Source organism: Plectropomus leopardus, chromosome 5, assembly GCF_008729295.1.
Source record: "Plectropomus leopardus isolate mb chromosome 5, YSFRI_Pleo_2.0, whole genome shotgun sequence".
NCBI lineage: Eukaryota > Metazoa > Chordata > Actinopteri > Perciformes > Serranidae > Plectropomus > Plectropomus leopardus.
The window spans coordinates 2,750,072-2,772,445 of NC_056467.1; the positions used below are offsets into that span (position 1 = coordinate 2,750,072).

Below are 22,374 nucleotides of genomic sequence, written 5' to 3' on the forward strand. Positions count from 1 at the left end.
TTACCTGCTATTTCAGCTTGCACAAATGCATCCATCTCTTCCAAGCTTGTATGCTTTTTTCTTCTGAACAGACAGTTTTTGGGTTTCTTCAAAGTCCTAATACTGATAACTACATTTTGTTTATGAGCTAAAAAAAGAAAGAATTTCTTTGATGTTAAAGCTGATTTTGAAGAACAGTTTCACCAGTTCATCTATGCAAGGCATTTTGTAGAGAAAGTCACGTGTTTGTAAGTCTCCTCTTAAAAACTGTAATTATCATGTTTAGAGCAAGACATAACTCACTTCCAGGCAACATTCAAAAAATGTTTCTGACAGGGACGGGAGTTATAATTTAAGAGGTGAGTTTCATTTAAAAAAAACAATGTGTTTGTACAACTAAGAGTCTGTGTATTTCAGTGTGCAGGGTGGACTTGTGGAAACAAAGCACAAATATAAATGCATTTTAAAAAAACGATATTTTCGCAGGTATATGGATAAGGAAAGGTTGTGTTAGTTGTGTTTATATTTTATACTTTATTTTGTAATACTGGGGGATAGTTGTATTGTAAATATTTGGATTGTTAAAAAGCTGGGAGAGTCATTTCTAATTTAATTTGGTGGTAGGTAAACTGGGGATGGCTGTGCGTGTGTGTGTACACCAGTTGTAAATACATTTGGGAATTTGCTGACAAAATATATATGTGTTAAAAAAAGTGAGAAAGGGGTAGGGATATATAAGTTATATATAAAAGGGCACGGTGCTTTTTTTTGTTATGGCAGGATCAGACAACACAGCACTGACACACTATGTTTTATTTCTTTTTATTTTTGTTCAACTTTATTCCCTAAATTTTATTTCAACTTTATTCTCAAAATTTTATTTCAACTTTTCAACTTTTTTCAACATTATTATCAACCTTTTGAATTTTTCTCGACATTGTATTTCAAAATTATTCTTAACGTTTCCACTTTTTTATTGACATTAAGAGAAAAAAAAATTCTCCTGCTTGGCCCTAATTCTCTTCCATAGACTTCACAAAATGAGATAAAGACAACAAAAATTTATGGAAACTTTTCCAAATAACATATAAAGTAAACATAACATAAAAATATATTTAATTACCTTTTTTCAAGTCAGTTGCCTGTTTTTTTTGTAATATCAACTTAAATTTTACAGTGTGGGAAATGTATTAGATTTGGGGGATTATTACACTGAAAGCTGCAGATTTGTTTTTAGTGTACTTGCACTGGCGGGTGTTTCACAGCACTACTGCTCACCTCGGTGCTTGTTATAGTTGTGGCTTTGATTGAAAAGTTACTTTGAGTGTAATCCGGATACTCAATGCACTTTATGACAGCCTGTAAACATTTTCTGACACTGTATTTTGGGCGTCGACCAGCGCACATTTCGCTCGAGCTGTAGGCGTGTCCACCCTCATGTTTGGTCCAACTACATGACGCAGTGAGCTCAGACCTGGACTAACAGGTGTGCAGACTCGCGGATTGATCTACACCTCAGCCACAGGTATTGGGCCAACATATTTTATTATTTTTTTAACATTATGAGGTTAAACTCGTGTTTTTCACTTTAACATTTTCTTGTTCAGGAGTTGTCTAAGATGGGAGGACGGTGCAAACGAAAGGAGCCCAGACAAGGTGATGAAACATCGGACACGGGAGCTGGGCTCTCTCCGCTGCCCCGGGACACCGCGGCGGGCTTGACCGAGTCACACACACCTGTCCCCGGCGTGACTGCCCAGGGTGCGGGCGGTAGGCGGAAAGGTAGGACAACTTTGTTAACGACTTTACCCGTTTGGTGGCAGTGTTAGCGGGTTTTAACGGGTTGTTTAGAGGCAGCAGACTTTGCCTAAACGGATCATAAACTTCCGATGTTACTTTTCTAACAAACATCATAGCTCATTAAACTAATTACCGCTAAACTTCAGTTAATAATTGCTCAAATCATTGAACTCAACAGGCTTGTATTTGGGACAGGTGACTAATATTGGACGGACTTGTACCTCCTTTCACACAAAACTGTTGCTCAGCAAGGATGGGAAATACAATCAAATTATTTATTGATAACCCTTTGAAATCTGGGCAAATTAGATTTGTTGTATTCAAAAAGATGGTAAGAAGGTACTGAGACACAAAAGAAGAAATCACCCAGAATTTAGGGAGAAACCTGTGAAAAGTACAAGAAAATTACCTGAAAAAATACCCTTAAAAAGACACAAGAAAGTAAAATAAATTTTAGATTAAAAAAAAAAAAAAATCTAAAAAAAGCGGCAAACGCCATCAGAATGCTTCAAAAAAATCTCTGAAATAATTCAGCTTTTTACGTCTTATTTTTTTACTCTGGTACATCTTTAGTACTGTTCTTGGCACATACTTTATTTATGCACATTTCTTTCTTATGCCAAGGGTTTCATGTACATTATGTACATATACATATATATATACTTATATGCATACTTTTTATTTTTTATGTTCTAATTGTACTTTTTCTTTGCACCGTGGGTATGGAGAGAAATGTATTTTTAATTCCTGTATGTCTGACATGTTGACTTTGACCTTTAAAAATATAGTCTTTTAAGCAGCTAACTAGCCGACAACCCGGTTTAAACATAGAAAGAACGTATGTAAAATTTAACTGCATGGCAACCAGACCAGGCTTCTAATTTAGACAGGCCTTTATTAAAAAACTAAGAAAAAAACGACTGCTCTGTAGCATTGTTTATTCATAATATGTCAGATTTTTAAATGCTAAAATTCTAGATAGCCTGTTCATAGCACACAGTCATATTAATGTCACTATACTCACATTTAATATATGCAAGTTGGACCAAATCATAGAAATCTCCCTCAGTGGGTTATAACGCTGTCCATACAGTTCAACAGCAGCCGAAATGCCACAAAACGTTAAACCAACAACCTTAACAAGTTAAAACACAAACTGAACATTATAGCCTTCATAAAGGTAGGATTTATTGCAGGACTGTGGTTACAGACAGATTTATTTAATTAATGAACTGCCAACTGAGCATGTTCAAATCATCAGCTGATGCTCCGTCAAGTTAATGTTAACACATTTTCAGTATTTTATTCCTAATTTTCTATATAGCCAGGTTTCAAGAGTTGAGCCAGTGGGTCCAAACTGTGATACACACGAGTTACATGTGACGGCTGTTTAATGGTGTAGCTGTTATCCCCGTAACACAAACAGAAAATTTATGGTTTGGTGTCAAACATGAGGAGTGAAGTGTTAAAATTCCCCCCATACTTCGGGTCAGTTGTAAAATAGCCTGGGGTGAAATGTGACATTAAGGATTAGAACAGAAACGGACGACACTGAAGGCTTTTCATTCAACACGTAAGTGACTTTTTAACATGATCGGAGTGTGTGGAAGGGGTTTTCGTGTGTGTCTCTGTTTGTTTATTTATGTTTGCCCTTGTCTTGCAGGCTTGTGTGTGTGTTTGCTCATTTGGTTGTCCATGTGTGTTAAGAATTTTGCCTGGGGTAGATTTTTACACGGTTTCCACATGTTGTTACAACTTTCCCAGACTCTTGTAGCTAAGAACTATCTCACATTAACATTAATATTTTTTCCATATGAACTTGGCTGTGTCTGGCATTGGGTGCTAATTAAGCACATGCAGAATCAGGACTAAACAAAGCATGTGCAGAGTGAATCCCGTGATTCATAGCTTGTTCCTGGTTGGAAAAATTAAAAGCGTTACAACTATCCCCGGTCTCCCCTAACTTAACTTGATAGAGGCTTTCTTAGTTACTTTCCTCCAAACCTGAAAAAAGCTGTTGGCTCGAGCAGGCTATAATGTTCAAGCTCAAATAAAGTCATAGAAAAAAAGTAGTGTCGAGGCGATTCAAAGAAATCCTTATTTCAAAAAACTATAATGGAAGCACTTTTTACGCTGTTATAGGTCACATGATGTTACGGCTATGTGCTTATCAGTAGGAACTGGCTCCCTCATGATGCATAAGGCGCTACAAGACGTGTTATTGCCTCGTATAACTCTTCAAAAGTTGTCATCCGGCAGTTTTGAATCCACAATTCCTCTGTGATATCTCGGACTGTCAGCAAACAGAAATCCCTCATATGTGGCCGCTCCCACGAATAAGAGGCTCGACTTTCCATTATTGCTCCGTAACACTCCTGCGTCGCCTTCAGCTGGAAATAATTATGGCTAGTTTGGAGGCTGCAATAGAAATAAAGCTGCTAATGTTTTGAACATCCATCGCCATGGTAACTGGAATGTAACATCACTCAATGGAAACGCAGTCATCTCGCAAATATGTTTTATCAACATTTCAGAAATATTGCTGAAGTTTTTTTAACAGTTTCTGTCATCTTATGCTATATAGTCCCATTCTGACCCCCAACAAACACGAGGCAGTGGAAACAAGTTTGCCTCCCTCTAAAGTTGTGTATTAAATCAAAGGAGAGCTGATTCTGTGTTGGTGTGTCAGTGCTGTGTTGTCTGATCCTGCCGAAAAACTTCATCATGTATCATTTGTTCACCAGGTGGAAGACGTCCCATTTACGATGATGACAAGGTCTACCTTGGAGTGCGTGTCAAAATGCCAGTGAGGGATCTGCTCAGAAAAATCCGCACAGCTCGAGGCTGGGAACCTCAAGATATGCAGGTATTTTTTTAAGTTTGTTTTGCCTAAGTGGACTTAAATCAGCAACAAAAATACGTTTACTTTGGCAAAGATATTCGTCCAGATGGGAATTCTTGTAGCGCTGTGGAGCTCACCTGGTAGCATCGGCGCTCCGTGTACAAAGGCTGTGTAATTTCCGTGGCCCTTTGCTGTATGTCATCCCCTCTCTTTCCCCCTTTAACACTACGACCGCATTTACGGCCCTACTAAAAACAGAAAAGTCTTTCTTTGCGTTTCTTTAAAAATCTGCGTTCATCTGATAGCATCGTGAGAGCGATCCTTGTGTACACAGATCCACATAAACAACCAAAAACGCTGCAGTATGCATGGTAGTAGTTGGCGCTGTAATTTTGTAATGACACACCATACAAGAACACCACGCACATGCACATAAAGGTGTTCTGCGGAGCGGAGAGTGTAAACTGACAAGTAGACGATTGCGAACGCACGCACAAGAACTGACAGCGTTAACAAACTCAGCAGAGTCAGCAGCAGAAACGCAGCTCGGCAGTCAAATTTGGGACATTTCTTACCAAATTGCATGTTTTTGAAAGAAATCAGCCCAGTTTTCTCAGGTCTCAAAGGGTCAAAAAGCTTGTAAAAGGCACCTGAACGCAGCACAAGAAAACTGACGTCAATCCAGGTTTCAGAGGGTTAATAGTTCATGTCTGAAAAATGTGAAGCATTTAAAAGACAACTCACACTGATGCATGTGTTGCTTTTCTTTCTTTCACATCACACAAATGTGTGAATGCAGGGGACACACGGCAAAACGGACAAAGGTCAGTAAAACCTGTGACAGTTTCGTTATTTAGCTGTGAGCATGTAGACGTTTGTTCCTCCTTTAATGAGCTACGCCTAAAAGTCTGAGAGGACGACTCTCTGACGCTCTATTCCTCTTTAAATACAGATGTTATTTTGTGTGACGGGTTTGTTTTGTACATTGAGAACAAAAACGCTGCACAGTGGTTCAACCAGACTGACAACTGAAAGGGTAGAAAGAGACAAACATCCCTCTGAGCAACAGTTTGATTAAACAGAAGAAATCAGGCATCATCGGCTCAAAAAACGGGAAGCTTAGCAGCAAAACGTGTTGTTTAAAGAGACAGTTCATCCCAAAATACATACTTTTTCTCTTACCTTTGTAGCTGTTTATCGATCATTTTGAAGTGACTTGCTGAATTTTGGAGATATCAGTCATAGAGTGTCTCCAGTGTAATGGCACTAGATGGCACTCGGCTTGTGGTGCGCCAAAAGAAAATAATAAAAATAAAAATACACCTGAAAACTTCAACAGCAATGTCTTTTTCTAGAAATCATGACTCAAGATAATCCACAGACCTTGATGTGAACAGTTTCATCTTGGATCTTTTAAAAATTTTATTTGATTAATTGCAAACATGTAAAAAAAAAGGGAATAGAGAAATTACTATACAAAACAGACACACCAAAATAAAACAGGAATAATTACAATGACAAACAAAAAGAAAAAGAAATGGTCAAATGCGTAATGACTTGGTTTACATATTTGAAAAGGAGTGAGAAGAAGAAAAAACTTAATGAACACCATAATTTCTCCAAAGTCATTGAATTATAATTAACTAGCTTCCTTATTCATTTAAACCTATAATAAAAATAATTAGATATATAAATACACCCACATCGTCAATATTAAAAATCTATGATTTTAAATTATTATTTACAGAAAAAAAGAGGAAAATAAATATTAAATAACCAAATAAATAAACAGAAACCATAGATCGATAAACATATCTGGTGAAACGAAAACGATGAAATTAAATTTGCCCCTTGAATTGTGACCACCCTCCCAAACACTGAACAATTTTTTGAATATTTTCTGGAATTTGGTTATTTTTAGCCTTAAACATTATTTTCGTTGTGTGAAATTCAACAAGATCTGTAAAAAAAAAAAAAAGTTTCTACTGAACTACACCTTATCTCTGTTCAAAGAGCCATTATTGAAGGAATGAAGAAACAGATGATACCAAATTTTTGAACGGATGTGTATATTCTACATATTCTAGAGGTTGTGTGGCTCATTAACCGAGAAAAACGAACAAAATGCTACAAGAAACCAGGCGGCAGTAGACCAACTTAACTCTCTTTCCATTTATTTTAAAGGAAAACTTGCTGTAAAGTCCTTAAACTTGACATTTTCTTCCACAGGAGTTCAAACACGAGTCAAAACTCGCGCGGGACGCCAAAGTGCAAAGGTGAGCCAGATCCCAGGTCCTCCCAGAAGGTTCCTCGGGCTCTATGAAAAAAAGCAGCTTCCACAGAAAGCTGTAAATCATGTCACTTTGCTGTTCAAATAACTCTATATTTGGGCTGCCTTTGGCTTTCAGAAAAAACGCGCCACAAAAAGCCTGGAGGAGCTGGCGATCATCGTCGAGGTGCTGGAGGAGGATCTGCGGACCGGCAGCATGTGCCGTTCCTCTCCCCAATCCTTTTCCTCCTGCAACCCTCTGGTGTCTCCAGGGAGGTCACCAACTGGTAATTATTCAATTAATAGCCCGGGCTATTATTTGCTGAAATCATTGAACTTAATAGGCTTATGTTTGGGACGGGCTCTTAAATCCTTTCACACAAAACTTGCTCAGCAAAGACGGAAAAACAGTCACATTATTTGTTTAACTTGTTGAAACTTGGGCAAATTGGGTTTAGTTTTTAAGTTAATTACCTGAAAATTTGCCAAAAAAACAAACAAAAAATGAGAAATACAAAAAAAGTGAGAAATAAACTGAAAATATATAGTTATAAATATGGTTCACTGGACATTTTTCCTTCGCTTTTTTTGAAAATAGTGTTCTACATCTACTTGTTTCTTTTTTTGCGTCTGTTGTTTACTGTGCTGGGATTACTGTCATGGTTTCAGTAAAAATAAACTGACTTGCCAAGCTAACATTATGTGTAGCACGTTCATATTGACAAAACTTTAAACATATTTACATATTGTACGCGTGATGTAAGCAGCTAACTAACATAAACACCAGCAGATAACAACAACCCGGTTTTATACACCCAAAAAACGTAACTTTAACTATAAAAATGAACTGCGTGGCAATCAGACTGGGCCCTAAACAGAGACAGGCCTTAATTTGTCAAAAGGGACTTGGATGGAAAGGGACTTGGCATCTAATCAGTCCAGTTCAGAGCTTTTATTGTCCCTCAAGGGGAAATTTGGTCTGCAGATTGGTGGTACAAACAATTTAGAAATACAATAAATAGGCACATAGAGCATCATGGTAGCACACAACCAAACTTGATAAAAGGGGTCTTTGTGTGTCAGTAGTGTCAATAAAAGGAGCAAGCTGGGTCAACCGTCAAAAACAGCAATCGAAACACAGAAAAGTCAATAAAAGGAGCAATCACAGTCATATTTCCAGCCATAAAAAGTCTTAAAGTGCCACGGAAACAGTGCACTAATTGGGACTAGGCTTTTATTTGAAGTTTTACGGGACAAAGTTACTCTCTAAAGTACAATGTTGAAAGTATTTCTGCATCAACTACTTCCGCCCCTCACATGCCGACTCTTCTCAATAAGGTTCAACAGGGTACAACAGTGACGAGTCCGATGAAATGATCCCCAGCCCTCGGTCCTACGTGACCTGCTCACCAGGCACAGCAGAGTACCAGCAGACCCGGTCCCCTCCTGGCTTCACGTACCACACCCTCCAACCTTCAAGCTTCGGACACAGCGGAGGAGAGGACGAGTGGTTTGACCCCCTGAACCACGACTGGAGCCTGAACAACTCGGCTTTCTTCTGGGCACAGCTCCACAAAGAGGAGAGCCGGCTCAGGGAGATCTCTGACGCCGTACTGCTGGCCCCCGACGCACACGGCAGGACGTAAGTTTGGTGCAACAGCGCTGATGTAATTTAACCCTCTGAAATCTTTAATATCATGTTTTTAGTTTTTAAACCTTTGAATCCTGAGCAAATTGGTTTGATTTCTTTCAAAAACATGGGAAAAAGGCAATAAGCAGCTTGGTGATTAATGCTCCACAAATTGCAAGAAAGTAGTATATTTAGAAAATTAGTTTAAAATAATCTAGAGAAAAAATTCTAGGGAAAAATCTGTATTTATATCTAATTACATGGTCTTATTTAAAATTATGTTACAGAATTATTATATTTTTAGAAACTTTTTCCCACGTCTGTTGTGTTTTTGTTTTTTTTTTGGTAAATAAAAATAAATAATGATAAAATAATAATAATAAATATTAGTTTTTAAAATGCACATTGCGTGCAACCTGAATACCTGAATGAACAGATTCAAGTGCAAACAGAGCCCCTGCACTAGTTAAATAAATACGTAATTCTGTTTTGTGTGTGTCTGTGTAATTTCAACCAGTTTTTTTTTTGTCTGTTTCTTGTTTGCTTGTTTTTTCAAAAACTGCGTACCCCTGCTTTAATGATGAAATGAATGATGACTGACTGTTTTTTTTTGGCTGCTTCTGTTTGAGGCTCTTGGTTTCGCTCATGCAGGTTTTACTGTCACACTGAAGCACTTAGAGCAGAGCCATCTTTAGTGTTATTAGTAACTCTTGAATTAAAATGTCTTCAGTTAAAACTGTTGTGGTTCAGTTTGTTCAGCTCACTCAGGCCGCAGGCTTCTTAAAACTAAGTCCTACTTTCTCAGCGTACTTTATGAAACGTCTCCACTAACTGCACAGTACGTGACCCAGGTCCAGACCTGTCATCCTCTCAAAAACGGAAGCGCTGCCTGTTTGTGTCGGTGAATACTTTTAGTGTGAAGTCATTTTTTTCTTTGTCTGAATACGTCTGATTGTTCTTGTCTCTCCAGAGCTTTCCATAAAGTGGCGTGTGTCGGGAAGAGGGCGCTGGCTACGCCATCGCCAAAAGAATGGCCGCACTTAACAGCCTGGACCTCAAAGACTCTGATGGAATGGTACACAGACATTTTTGTAAAAAAAAATAAAGAATTCATTACTGCATAAAAACAGAAAAAGGTCGGCACACCGTAGAGCTCCCAGGTGTCAACTTTTATTGTTTCACAAGGCAACGTTTGGATCTTCCTCATGCTTGTAGAGTGAAATGTTGCCTTGTGATAACAATAAAATCCTCTCTGCTGGTCTTTTGGTTTCCCTTTTTGAATGACGCATACAGACAAATTATTTATACTCACGCAGGCATAGAACAAGCACGTTAGTTGGCTGACGTCTTTGCTGGGTGTGTTGAAGTAAAAGTATTTGGGTGAGACACAGGCGACATGAGGCAATATTTCTTTTTTCAGCTGTAGTTATTGTGAAATTGGCCTTAAATTTAATTCCGAGTAGCATTAAAAAAGTCTCAAAAAGTCTTAAATTTAACATCCTTTAAACTGTAGGAACCCTGGCATTAGTGCAATCTTTAACTAATCTGGGTTTTGAAATGTCAGATGGTTACAGCTACTGGTGCTTTAAGCACAAATATTAATTTATAAATAATAATTTAAAACGCGTTGAGAAGAGCCACATGAGGTGGCTCGGGCATCTAATTAGGATGCCTCAGGACGCCTCCCTGGTGAGGTGTTCAGGGCACGTCCCACCGGTAGGAGGCCCCGGGGAAGACCCAGGTGGAGAGACTACGTCTCACAGCTGGCCTGGGAACGCCTCGGGGTCCCCCGGGAAGAGCTGGACGAAGTGGCCGGGGAGAGGGAAGTCTGGGTTTCCCTGCTTAGGCTGCTGCCCCCGCGACCCGACCCCAGATAAGCGGAAGAAAATGGATGGATAATTTAAAACTGTTTTTATCTGTTTTTGTTTTCATTTTTATTTTCCTTTTGTATTTAATGTTTATTTTCCTGTACACTGAGAGCAAAATCCATAGTGACAGAGACGTTTCTATCACATGTTGCCAACAAGTTTGCATGTTTTGTCGCCTGAGGACGACCCCTAGTTTAATGTCGATGTCCCTCTGTTGACAGACCGCCCTCCTCCATGCAGCAAAGCACAACCACCACCTGATGGTAGCAGATCTGATCCGTTTGGGGGCCAACGTCAATGAGACCGACAACTCGGGGAAGACCTGCCTCCACCTCAGTGCTGAGAAAGGCTACATCAGAGTCCTGGAGGTCAGAGCCTTGCTTTGGTCGAGGGTTGGGCAAGACAAAGATATTTTATCATATCGAGATATGAAACTATATATAGTCTTAGATATCGGGTATTGTTATGTTATGGTATGGAAAAATTTGTGTTTTTTATTTTATTTTAAAGGTTACACTACAGTTAAGTTTCTCAGCGAAGACAAAAGAAAAATTACCAAAAAAAAAAAAAAACACACACACACACACACACACACACACACACACACACACACAAAAGGAACTGACCTGGAAAAAACTGGCTAAAATATATAGATTCTGTAACATTACTTTAAAATAGACTCATGTAATTAGATATAAATATATGTTTTTCCCTGGACTCTAGAAATTTTTTTTTGGCAGTTTTTGGAACATTTCTTACCAAGTTACAATAAGTTTCTCAACTTATCAGACAGCTCTACTTGTTTTAATACTCGCCCTTTATCCACTGAGTCATTATATCTACAGTACTAATAATTATTGATCAAAAATGGCATAGTGTTTCAGCCCATATCGCCCGGCCCTACTTTGGTTTCTGCTGATCAAAATTGTGTTTGGGACGCGCGGTCCCTGTTTGTATGTGACACCACTAAAGGATTTTGGGCAACAAACAAGAGCAAATAATGAGCCTCCTCATTGGGTTTCAAAGGGTGTGAAAAGGTGCACTGATAAATAAATGACACAAACAATTTGAGAAAATTAAACCTCAAATTTTAGAGTTAACCAGCAGTCAGGTGGCACATTTGCAAAGACGACCTGTCCACCAAAGGAATGATGTATGTGGGACAACCTGTCTGCTGATCCTTTTTTTCATCATTACAGAGATGTCTTCTGCTTCACCAACATTACTCACACATCAGATCATATTTACTTTTAACGAGTAACATGACCCCATTTGTCACAAGTTATTGGCCGATGCGGATGTGGTTTCTTTCATCTAAACGAGTTATTCAGCTACTTGGCTTCATCTGGGTTGGAGTCAGTAAATAAAAACCTGGAGCACCTCAGATGGAAAGCTGCGTAGCCGGTTCTGTGAGACACACCAACTGTGTACAGTTGTCGTGATGGATGAGTCACGCCGTGCGTGCCGTAGAGAACAATGCGCATCAGTAAATCACACGGTGTACTTTCTAAAGTCTAAAAGGATTGTTACGATCACACGATGCAGCTGTGTGCAGAAATAGAGCAGGTAATTTAGGTTTTCCCAGGTAAGTTGGCCACCTCGGTAACCTGTCATTATGCCTAGTAAATATTTTCTTCCCACTGTGTTTATTTTTATTGCTTATCTCAAATGCATACTGCAGATGTTGTTTGACAAGACAGATGTGCTCGCATCAAACATTTTAAAGGCCAACGTGGAGCCTGTTTCCTGTAGGTACACTGCACAGTGGAGGCACAGTGTTTTTTTTTCTTTATCTGCATTTTGTTTACTTACTACGTTTCACAGCAGAGTGGAAGCTCAGAACGGAGATGGAGATCAAGCAGTGCACTTAAATCGTGGTGTCACACACATCTGCCTCTCACTTCCTGAACCATGTGTGCAAAAACGTGCAGTTTCCTTTGCTATCTGCCTCATTTTAGGCTACAGCCGCAGCAATTAATCAGTTAATTAATCCCAAGCAACAGCTATTAATTGATATGCCCTGCGACTATTTTGATAAGCAAAAACAACAGTGTTTTACAATCTATGTTTTGTCCAAAAATATAAAAAATATGGATCCGCGGTGGTAATGTTTTTATTGAGGCCACAAACAAATGAATGTGTGGGAAACCCTGAATAATAACAAACAGTGTTGGTGCCAGTTTCTTAAATGTGAGGATTTACTTGTTTTACTGAATATTTAATGGCTTTTTGTCAAAAACATCAGACGTCATTTTAGGAGCTGGGAAACTGTTACAGCCAAAATACATGGGACACAGTTACAGACATGCATGCCTGCTGCGTTGGCCTGCACAGGCACCGCGCTGTGTGCAGCTCTGCGTCCCTCCAACCGATAAAAAATACACAGACTTGTCTAAAATCAATCAACGCAATCTGTTAAAAAATGATTCAGATGAATGCCTTATTGTACCAGAGGCAATGTGAAGAAGCGGAGCAACCTGTTTTTACATTTCATAATAAAATAATTCATTCAGTCAATCACTCAAATCAGGGCGTCTTGTAGTCAAAATGATCCTGTTAATGAATTCAGGACCAGTTAACTTCCAAATCCTACATAAAACAGCTGAATTATTACTTGTCAAAATTCAGTATACACAGAGTAAAGCGGCAGCAACGACACTCCACAGAGTCTGTGCAGATAAAAAAAATCCTGCTCCGCTCTACTTTCGCCTTTTTTATTTCTGTTTTTTTTTTTTTGTCTCAAAAATGTATCAGCTAATTAATAATCATATGCACAAATAGGCAGATTAATATACAATTATTCCAACACTATTTGAGATCATACATTGATTTTTCATTTCCTGCGTCTAACTGCAGAGCAAGAACGCACTCATTTTTCCGCCGTGGCAGGTATGAGGTGTGTGAATGCCGCCCATTTCCAAAGCAGGTGATAAATCAAAAGGGTGTAACTCAAAGTGAAACTTTCATCCAACCACACAAACACACGTGCTCCTGCCCTGATTGACCTGTAAACGGCTTTCCAGTTGGTGTGAATCAGGTCATTAGCCGTGTGATTGCGTGATGTAGGGTTACATTAATAATTATCAGAGTTCAGCATGAAAAGTCTTGACAAAGTGTGTTTCTCTTAGTAATCCACATCATGAAATTCTCTCAGGACCATGACAGCTGTGGTACCTTTTGAGTATGTCCAGAAATTTCTCAAACTTAGCCGAAATTTGTAAATTGTAAATAAAACACAATTGCAAGATGACGGAGTTTCCACCAATTGATTATTCTCCTCTGGTGATAACATCCCAGTTACCATGGCGATGGCTGTTCAAAACATCAGCAGGTTTATTTGTATTGCAGCCACCACATTAGCTCATTATTTCCAATCGAAGGTGATGTAGGCGTGTTATGGAGCAATAACGGAAAGGAGGCGAGCCTCTTATACGTGGGAGCGACCACATATGAGCAATTTCCGGGAGCTGATAGTCCACGATTTCACAGAGGAATTGTGGATTCAAAACTTCCAGATGATCCGCTTAACTTTTGGAGAGTTATGTGATGCAATAACAGCTCTTCTATCTCCTGCTGCATCATGAGGGAACCAGTTCCTACTGACAAGCACATAGACATGATCATGTGACCCAGAAAAGACTAAAAAGTGTTTCTATTGCATTTTTTTTTAATATTATTTAGATCACCTGAAATACCACATCATGCGAGTGTAAAACTGTTCACAATAAATGATTTTTGTTTGTTTTTTTTTATTCGACATGTTTCCATTAGGTGTTTTTTTATTCGCAATTTCATACCCGCCTATATTTGTGCTCCCTTGTACTGTGTTCACATTTTGTGACACAGACAGTGAAGCTTATTTCCGTGCAGGAGCTGCTGTGTACTCTGCTGCTACAAATCCATCTTTAACCAGCGTGTATGTTTTTGTTTTAGGTTCTGAAGAACACGATGTTAGAGGGCGTGTTTGTTGACGTGGAAGCCACCGATAACTCTGGTAAGTACTGCAACCTTTCAAACCCACAGAGGCTCCTGAATATTTAATAATGATGATAAATTGTGTTTATGTAGCTCTTTTTCTCTCAAAACAGAAGATGCTTAAAGGAAAACATCACCAGCAAAATTGACCGTTTGTGTGAATTTGTGAAGAAAATTTCTGGCATGCCTTCACAGTGAAGGAAGAATCCAAAAAAGGCAAAAATATGTGTTTGAGAAGTGCTGAGATTGTAGTGTGCGAGTGTGTAAAAGGATATTTTGTTGTAGTTTTGCTTTTGTTTAAAGTGGACCCTGTTTACTTTGGTTTCATGAAGAATGTTTGCCATTTTTGGACTTTTCGTTCACGGTGCAGGCAAATTTTGTTAACAAATTCGAGGTAATACACACGTTAACTTTACAATTAAAAGTTAAAGGGAAGCTGATGTTTGGTCACATTAAGATGCATAAATTGGTAATAAAGTAATAAAAATGATATACATTTTTAAAAGATTATAATGGAAAAAGAAGTATGAAAGGCATGTTTACAAATACAAACGGGGCAGTAATTTATGTAAATACATATATATATATATATATATATATATATATATATATATATAAATCTTCTAATAGAAATCGACCCCAGAAAAGTACCCGATACCGAAGGCGAGTAAAGTAGCGTAGAGTAGAGGCGGTACCATACAGTTGAAACACACCTTAAAAGAACTTGTAAAGTAATAAAAGCAAAACCAGTTCTGTGAAAAACGTATTGTCGCCTCGTCTTTCCACCAAATACTAAAATAGTATCGACAGTGGTATCCATAAAGACTCAGGTTGTTAAGAAGTCTTGATAATGGTGTTTATATCAATTAAAAACATGAACGACCCCCAATCCTAGTCACAAATAAGTTTAGATGGTTCATTTGATTTGTTTTCCTTTGTCAGTTTTTGCGTTAGTTTCAGGTTTGACGGTGAAATGTGTGTGTTCTCAGGAATGAGTGTCCTGCAGTGTGCTTCTGTGGCTCTGAAAGCCACAGTGCGAGAGCTGGAAAGCAGTAAATCCCTCAATTACACACCAGACTCCACACGCTCCGCCAAGAGCAGCTGATGGAGACCCTGGAGTGTCTGCTGCAGATGGGCAGCTACCTTCATACCAATGGTAAGACGCTCTGGAGCAGCCGACATGTTGGTCTCTATTTATTTTGAAATGCAAAAAAACCCATCAAATCATAAATATCAGATCATTTATTATGAGCCCGCAGTGAAGTATTATCCAGTCAGCTTACAACATAACATAACATGTGATTCGAGGGAAAGAACATTTTTTTACTGTCGCTGTAAGCGCAGTAAAAAATGGGACGCGCTGCCGCAGACTCCTGAGCCGCAGCCGAGCAGCTGTGTCGTCTGGCTGGACGCCCACAGCTCAATAACAGTTGTAGCCAGGAGACATTTCAACTGATTAAACAGCGCCGAAGACACTGAGTTCCGGTCCTTCTTTGTTTGTGGTTCAGCTTTTTGGCGGGGGCAGTACATTGCGAAAAGTATAAAAACTAAGAATGAGTCACTGTCGACTCTAAACTTGGTAAACAGACTATACCTAATTTCTGTTGACAAACCTAAATGCTTTGTTCCTCCCTGTTCCCTTTGCCGTGTGTGCTGTGTAGAGTACTGAGAAGTATGTTGGTATGCTTTTAAAGTGCCGTTCAGAGGAATTTACGTAATGAAGATGAGTAGACACAGTGGCTCGGGCCTTTTTTTCTCATCCTCCTGTCAGTGCTAATCTAGCAGCGTGCTTTCAGGACTGATGTGTCTCCTCAGAGGAACACTTGGCTCGAGGGTGGAAAGGTTTGGTAACGACAGGTTGCACGAGAGGAGGAAAATTAGGGACCACAAGTCAACATTTGTTCAACACATGACATGTCACTACACGGCTGCTCTCAAACTCATTGACCGAATTAATCTCAACCCTTAACAACAGTTTATGTTCAGCTTAAGGAGAAATCTTTAAATTGTTTCTCTATAACACCTGAAACACACTGCCTGCTTTGAGCATTGAGTGAGCAGTGTGTTTTAGAGCAGTGCATGATCAGTGTGTGAGCAGTGCATGATCAGTGTGTGAGCAGTGCATGATCAGTGTGTCAGCAGTGCATGATCAGAGTGTGATCAGTGCATGATCAGTGTGTGAGCAGTGCATGATCAGAGTGTGATCAGTGCATGATCAGAGTGTGATCAGTGCATGATCAGAGTGTGATCAGTGCATGATCAGTGTGTGAGCAGTGCATGCAGTGCTATGATCAGCGTGTGAGCAGTTGCATGATCAGTGTGTGAGCAGTGCAAGTGCATGATCAGCGTGTGAGCAGTGCATGATCAGTGTGTGAGCAGTGCATGATCAGCGTGTGAGCAGTGCATGATCAGCGTGTGAGCAGTGCATGATCAGAGTGTGAGCAGTGCATGATCAGAGTGTGATCAGTGCATGATCAGTGTGTGAGCAGTGTTGTGAGCAGTGCATGGTCCAGTGTTGGATATGTGAGCAGTGCATGATCAGTGTGTGAGCAGTGCATGATCAGAGTGTGATCAGTGCATGATCAGTGTATGTGAGCAGTGCATGATCAGCGTGTGAGCAGTGCATGATCAGCGTGTGAGCAGTGCATGATCAGCTTCTATTGTGAGCAGTGCATGAGCAGCGTGTGAGCAGTGCATGCAGTGCATGATCAGTGTGTGAGCAGATGCATGATCAGTGTTGTGAGCAGTGAGTGTCGCTGAACCTGTTTGGGGTTTGGGTTTTTTTTCGGTGCCCGTGTTAACAAGTCAGAGCAGCCACACTGCCAGCGTGTGAGCAGCGCTTGACAGGCGAACCTTGTAGGGGTTTGGTTTTTTTCAGCACAGGCGCAGCACATCCAGAGAAATGTTGGTAAACCGTTTTTTCTGCGTGCCATGCGTGATTTTCAGTAGAAACACACAGTGAAAATGGTGTTTCGATAAATATTTTGACCCTATACCCACTTTTACTACAGTTTCAATGTCTTTTTCTGTCACAGAAATAAGGAAATAAAAAATACAAGTTTTGCTCAAATTTTCCTGCTTCCTTTTCAAAATAAAAGTCCTCTGACAACGTTTCTGTTGACAGAATCCCATCAGTTGTTGACACGAGACATTTTATAAAGAAATGTTTGCAGACTGTGTTGTTGACAAAGCAAGAGCATACAGGACTTCAGAAATGAGTGACGTTGTGCTTATAAATGTGGAAATACAGAACTCATAGCAGCAGGCAGCCCTGCAGAAGCATCACAGCAGCAACACGGCCAATGTGAACACTGCGAGCGTCAAACACGCTGCAGTTCGGCGAGGTTGCCACTTTCAATATGCAGTTTTATCTGCGGCTAGGTGAGATCTCCTGGGAAAATGAAGGCTGATTTCACTGTTTGGCCACTAAAAAAAGGGCTTCAAAATCAGCCGCACTTTCTCACAATAGAGTCACAAAAAAATCTAAACCAGGCGTTGTGCAGAAGAACCTCTTTGATTTAAGCACCGACAAAGCCTTTCCTCTGGCACCTTTCTCAGGGCAAACTTGAACAATTTTGCCTTACAAGTGTTAAGAGTCTTTGTCATCCACCAAGTTCAAACAGCGTCATTTCCAAAAAAGATTGGGACAAATTTCACAACAAATGTCTCTTACACTTGATTGAAAGAAACTTGGATTTGCTTTTCCAATAAAGTGCTATTGCATATATTTAGACACTTATGCAGAGACAAACGTACTTTTAGACAGACTTTTGATGACTAACTCTTTTCCTCTCTCTTTCTCAGAGTGCACATCCTAGATTTTGACCTCTTGGCTCATCGGCCCGGCAGGGCTTTTTGGAACCCGACGGTAATGTTCAGAGTTGGTTCAGGTCTGAATTTGAACGGAGAGAGACCATAGTTAGTGGAGTTTGTTTTCTCTCGAAGCTTGAGTTCAGGCCTGTCATGTAAAGCATCTGGGGTTTTGTGTGTGGTAAAAATGCCTGACCTGCAATCAGGTATTTGTCACAACCCGCACAGAGACGTCAGGTGCACATCAGCTGGTTTCTGTGAAACTTCCCTCGTTTGTTACATTGCAGTAACAAGTCGTCCTCGGTTAGTGTGTCTGTGGCGATCAAAATGTAAAATCCTATGAGAACATTTTTTAAATGTGGTAGTTTAAACTGTCAGAGTTATAGAATTTTACGTCAGATCTGTTAAAAAAGACTTTTTTTACTAGAGGACAGACATTTTTGTAAGTTTTGGTTTTTTTTTTGTGACAGGGAGTAAATCCAGTTTAGAGTGACTGCCTTCACGAGTCATATCATGTAAAACGTGCAGCAAGTTTTAGTTTAGAATATTGTCAAGTTTCTGGACTTTTCTACATATGCAAACTGTACGTTGTCAAATGATTTTTATTGCGATCTATCACTTAAGAAATAGTAGGTTGCTTTCTCGCTGTGAGAGGAGAATATCAGTCAGATCTCTTTGCGTTCTGCAGAAGAAAATTATATTATCTCGGCTCGCTCAGCTCAGTGAAGGCAGGGGAAAGAGAAAAGATTTGCCCTCTGTATGATGTATCACCAATAATTCTGAAATTGTAAGATAATACCACCACTGTGACACTCACAATAAGCACTTAAGTTTAGTTTACACGTCTCATTTTAACTCATTTCCTGGCTCCTACGTCTGTGTTTACACGTCGCTTATCACATAACCTCCTTACAGCCAACTGCGTTTGGTGAAGTTCGAGCACGCGCTGCTGCCGTTTTTTTTTGTAAACACTCGCCGTCAGCATACTGGAAAAAAAAAGAAACAGCTTCTCTCTAAGGCAGTGGGCATGGGTAGATTTGTAGATGTTTCAAAAAGTCGTTTAAATATAACGTATTCGTTGTCGTGATCGTGACTGGCGTGTGATCATTTTTCTCAAAATACAATAATTTTGAGCCTCTGGAACGATACTTTAACGTCTCCAATCTGGTCAGAAAACAAAATATTGTTGGCATGACAAGCAGTTAGATAGATATTGAAGCTATGGACTTAAGCAGCAACCTCTGAGGCTGAAAAAAAAAAATACAACACAGAAGCGCCAAAAACTGCAGTTCAGTGAATGTCCACTTGAGGCTGACTCCAAAACAGAGTAAATCCCCACAAACATGTTGAAATGCCAAAATGTACAGCAGAAATAGCTCATTTCAGCACCCATTACAACTATGCAGCGCTGAATCTTTTTATAACTCACCTGTTTACGTTTGATTTAAGGCCCAAAGCTACACATATTTAAGGGCGGGGCGGTAATCTCCTCAGGTTTCACAGGTTTACATGCTTGTAGGAAGCAGGTGGTGGGCAGCGGTGTAGTGGCGATTTCTACGCAGATGACAGGAGTTTTTTTGTTGTTGTTTTTTTAACTACTGATAAAGTTAGTATTTTTTAATGATAAATGGTCACTAAATTGTGGACCACAAGTGGTATGAAATATGTCGACTTGGAACAAAACCACAGATACATGCAGCACTTAAAGTGAGAGTAGGCGATGAAAATGTAATCAAGAACTGATTTACTCTCCATATAATTGTGTTCATTTAAAGTATATTATTTATTCACTGGGACACTTATAATGTGGGGGATTATTGTATTGAATCTATACTCTTCTGAAAGACTCAGGTGCTGGTTATAGTTTATTTAGTGAAAAAGGAACTACTGTTACAAGTTTCTACAGTCATTTTAATGTATATCAACCAGTTGGGGATTATGTTTCCTGTTTTTATTTGAGTATTTTTTTATCTTCAAAGCTGAGAATGTTTGAAAAATGTGAGTTTAATAAAGAAAAGTCGATGTGTGATTCAGCTTTAAACCTTAAACAACTTTAAACCAATTTGACCTTGAAGTTGTTTTTGTAGTACTAAATATTAATGAATACAAATGATGTCATTGGTTTGACTGCATTGTTTTTCTATATGAATATCAAATCAGGTGATTTGATCTCGTAATAATCATAATAAGTGCCGATTACCAAGTTTGAAAAAATCACAATCATTTTAATCATGATGTTGAAGATTAACGGGTGAGCTCGAGTTATTGTTCTGCTTTTAAGGATTTCACACACAAATACATAAACAACCGTACAAGAATATGTTGTGTGATAATTCAGTTGTTGTCAAGTAGTTTATAATTTGTATAAAATGACAATATTTGTTTAAATACAGTTATTCACATTGGTGATGGATATCAGTTGTAGTTATCATAATCCATGCTCCTGTAATATTATGTGCATGTTCATCTGAAGGGGAAAGAGATCAATAAACTTTTGGGTTCAATAAACACAATCTCGATACTTATTTATTGCCGACTTCAAGGTGCCGATCTGTAAAATACATTAAATAATCCACATAAAGCCTAAAATGTTAATTTAGACAGTTAAACATATTTTGCCACGTATGGAAAACACTAGTAAGGAAGAGTTTCCCCGTGCCCTGATCACAACAAAACTTTTACTTAAAAAAAACCAAAAACTATATTATGGTAAAGTAAGTGTTTGTGTGTAGAAACCAAACTTGCAAAACTCCTATAAACTCCCAAACAATCAATGCTCTGTTTCTTTTCTTTCTCTAAGTATCTTTATGTTCATAATTGTTGTTGTTTTCTTACTTTTATCCAGTATCCAATCCAATATCATCGCTTTGTTGACTTTGTATTTAGTCATTTGTATGCACCAAATGATGATAAGGCACAAACAAACAAACGAAATGTTTTATGGTGAAATCTTTTTCTTTCTTGAATACTGTTAATGTTTACCTGAACTTGATAAAGGCCTTAGCACAAAATACGTAAATGCTCAAGTTACTTCTTGTTTTTATGCTGCAGGCATTATATCAGTTTGGCTAAATTTGGCAAAAATGTCCCCTTGAACTTAACGATGAAGTGACATCATTTGGGTGATCATAGGCAAACGGTCAAGGTCAATGCAACCTTGCGTCCCTCTCATTCTTGTGAACACAATATCTCCATAACAGATTAAGGAAATTACTTCAAATTTGGCACAAACGTCCACTTGGACTCAACAGTTAAGCGACTACATTTTGGTGGTTGTAGGTCAATGGTCAAGGTCAATGTGACCATGCGTCCATCTCATTCTTGTGAACATAATATTTTCATAACAGATTGAGGGAATTTCTTCAAATTTGGCACAAACGATCACTTAGACTCAACAATTAAGCGACTACATTTTGATGGTCATAGGTCTATGGTCAAGGTCAATGCGACCTTGCGTCCATCTCATTCTTGTGAACACAATATCTCCATAACAGATTGAGGGAATTAGTTCAAATTTGGCACAAACGTCCCCTTAGACTCAACAGTGAAGTGACCACATTTTGGTGGTCATAGGTCTAAGGTTAAGGTCAATGCGACCTTGTGTCCATCTCATTCTTGTGAACACAATATCGTCATAACAGATCGAGGGAATTAGTTCAAATTTGGCACAAACGTCCACTTGGAGCGTTGAACTGATTACCACCTTGAAACTGAGCTGATTGTAGATCCTCGGTGCTGCCGTGGGGGAAATGCGTGTGAAGAATCCATGTTTTCACAGACGGATGTAAACTTTAAGTTCAACTTGTCTGGAAATTGAAGGCAAACAACCACGGGGCATAATTCTAATTTTTTCTTTGTTTGTTTGTCTTTTTTGTGTGACCTGGCAGGATCCTCAGTTAATGTAGACACCGACACTAAAGATTCCTACTGTAGTAACTGAGTTAGTTAGTAAAACTAATGTCAGCACCCTTAAACAACAGCATGAACGCAGATCCATTTCGTTGTGGTAAATCAGAGCGGTGAGGCAGCGCTCCTCCAGCTGCCACGCTCTTTCGAAGTATCGCCTGGATTTGTTGGGACTTGCTCGGTGAGTGTGGGTAGATGACTAGTTGCAGCAGTTGTGAGCTGTTTGTTTCTTTGTGCCAAAGTTTTATGTCCCTTTTTCCCTGGAAAAAACGCACCGATACTCACATTCACAACG

At 39.2% G+C, this 22,374-nt stretch overlaps 1 protein-coding gene and 1 long non-coding RNA gene across 3 annotated transcripts; both read left to right on the forward strand.

Annotated features, from left to right (window-relative positions):
• Positions 1 to 1,441: 1,441 nt before the first annotated feature.
• On the forward strand, positions 1,442 to 15,434 carry zgc:113279 (uncharacterized protein LOC553749 homolog). 2 transcript variants are annotated; one of them, XR_006105854.1, is made up of 11 exons: positions 1,442 to 1,504; positions 1,587 to 1,761; positions 4,524 to 4,645; positions 5,421 to 5,445; positions 6,851 to 6,897; positions 7,030 to 7,177; positions 8,229 to 8,532; positions 9,491 to 9,595; positions 10,610 to 10,756; positions 14,322 to 14,382; positions 15,353 to 15,434. XR_006105854.1 is itself a non-coding variant. In XM_042487041.1 (9 exons), coding segments are annotated over exons 2-9 (915 nt in total). In that variant the 5' UTR covers positions 1,442 to 1,504; positions 1,587 to 1,598; the 3' UTR covers positions 10,611 to 11,169. The 2 variants fall into 2 exon arrangements, 1 of the variants encoding a protein (XP_042342975.1); XM_042487041.1 differs by lacking the exons at positions 14,322 to 14,382; positions 15,353 to 15,434 and having other exon boundaries at positions 10,610 to 11,169.
• LOC121943516 lies at positions 15,432 to 20,681 on the forward strand. Its single transcript, XR_006105855.1, has 2 exons — positions 15,432 to 15,519; positions 18,168 to 20,681. It is a non-coding gene; the product is annotated as an uncharacterized LOC121943516 (long non-coding RNA).
• The last annotated feature ends 1,693 nt before the right edge of the window (positions 20,682 to 22,374 follow it).

Coding starts and splice junctions, on each gene's coding strand:
- zgc:113279 (XM_042487041.1), top strand. CDS start 1,599: ATGGGAGGACGGTGCAAACGAAAGGAGCCCAGACAAGGTGATGAAACA. Junction 6,898..7,029: donor CGGGACGCCAAAGTGCAAAG/GTGAGCCAGATC, acceptor TTTGGCTTTCAG/AAAAAACGCGCCACAAAAAG. Junction 8,533..9,490: donor CCCGACGCACACGGCAGGAC/GTAAGTTTGGTG, acceptor TTGTCTCTCCAG/AGCTTTCCATAAAGTGGCGT.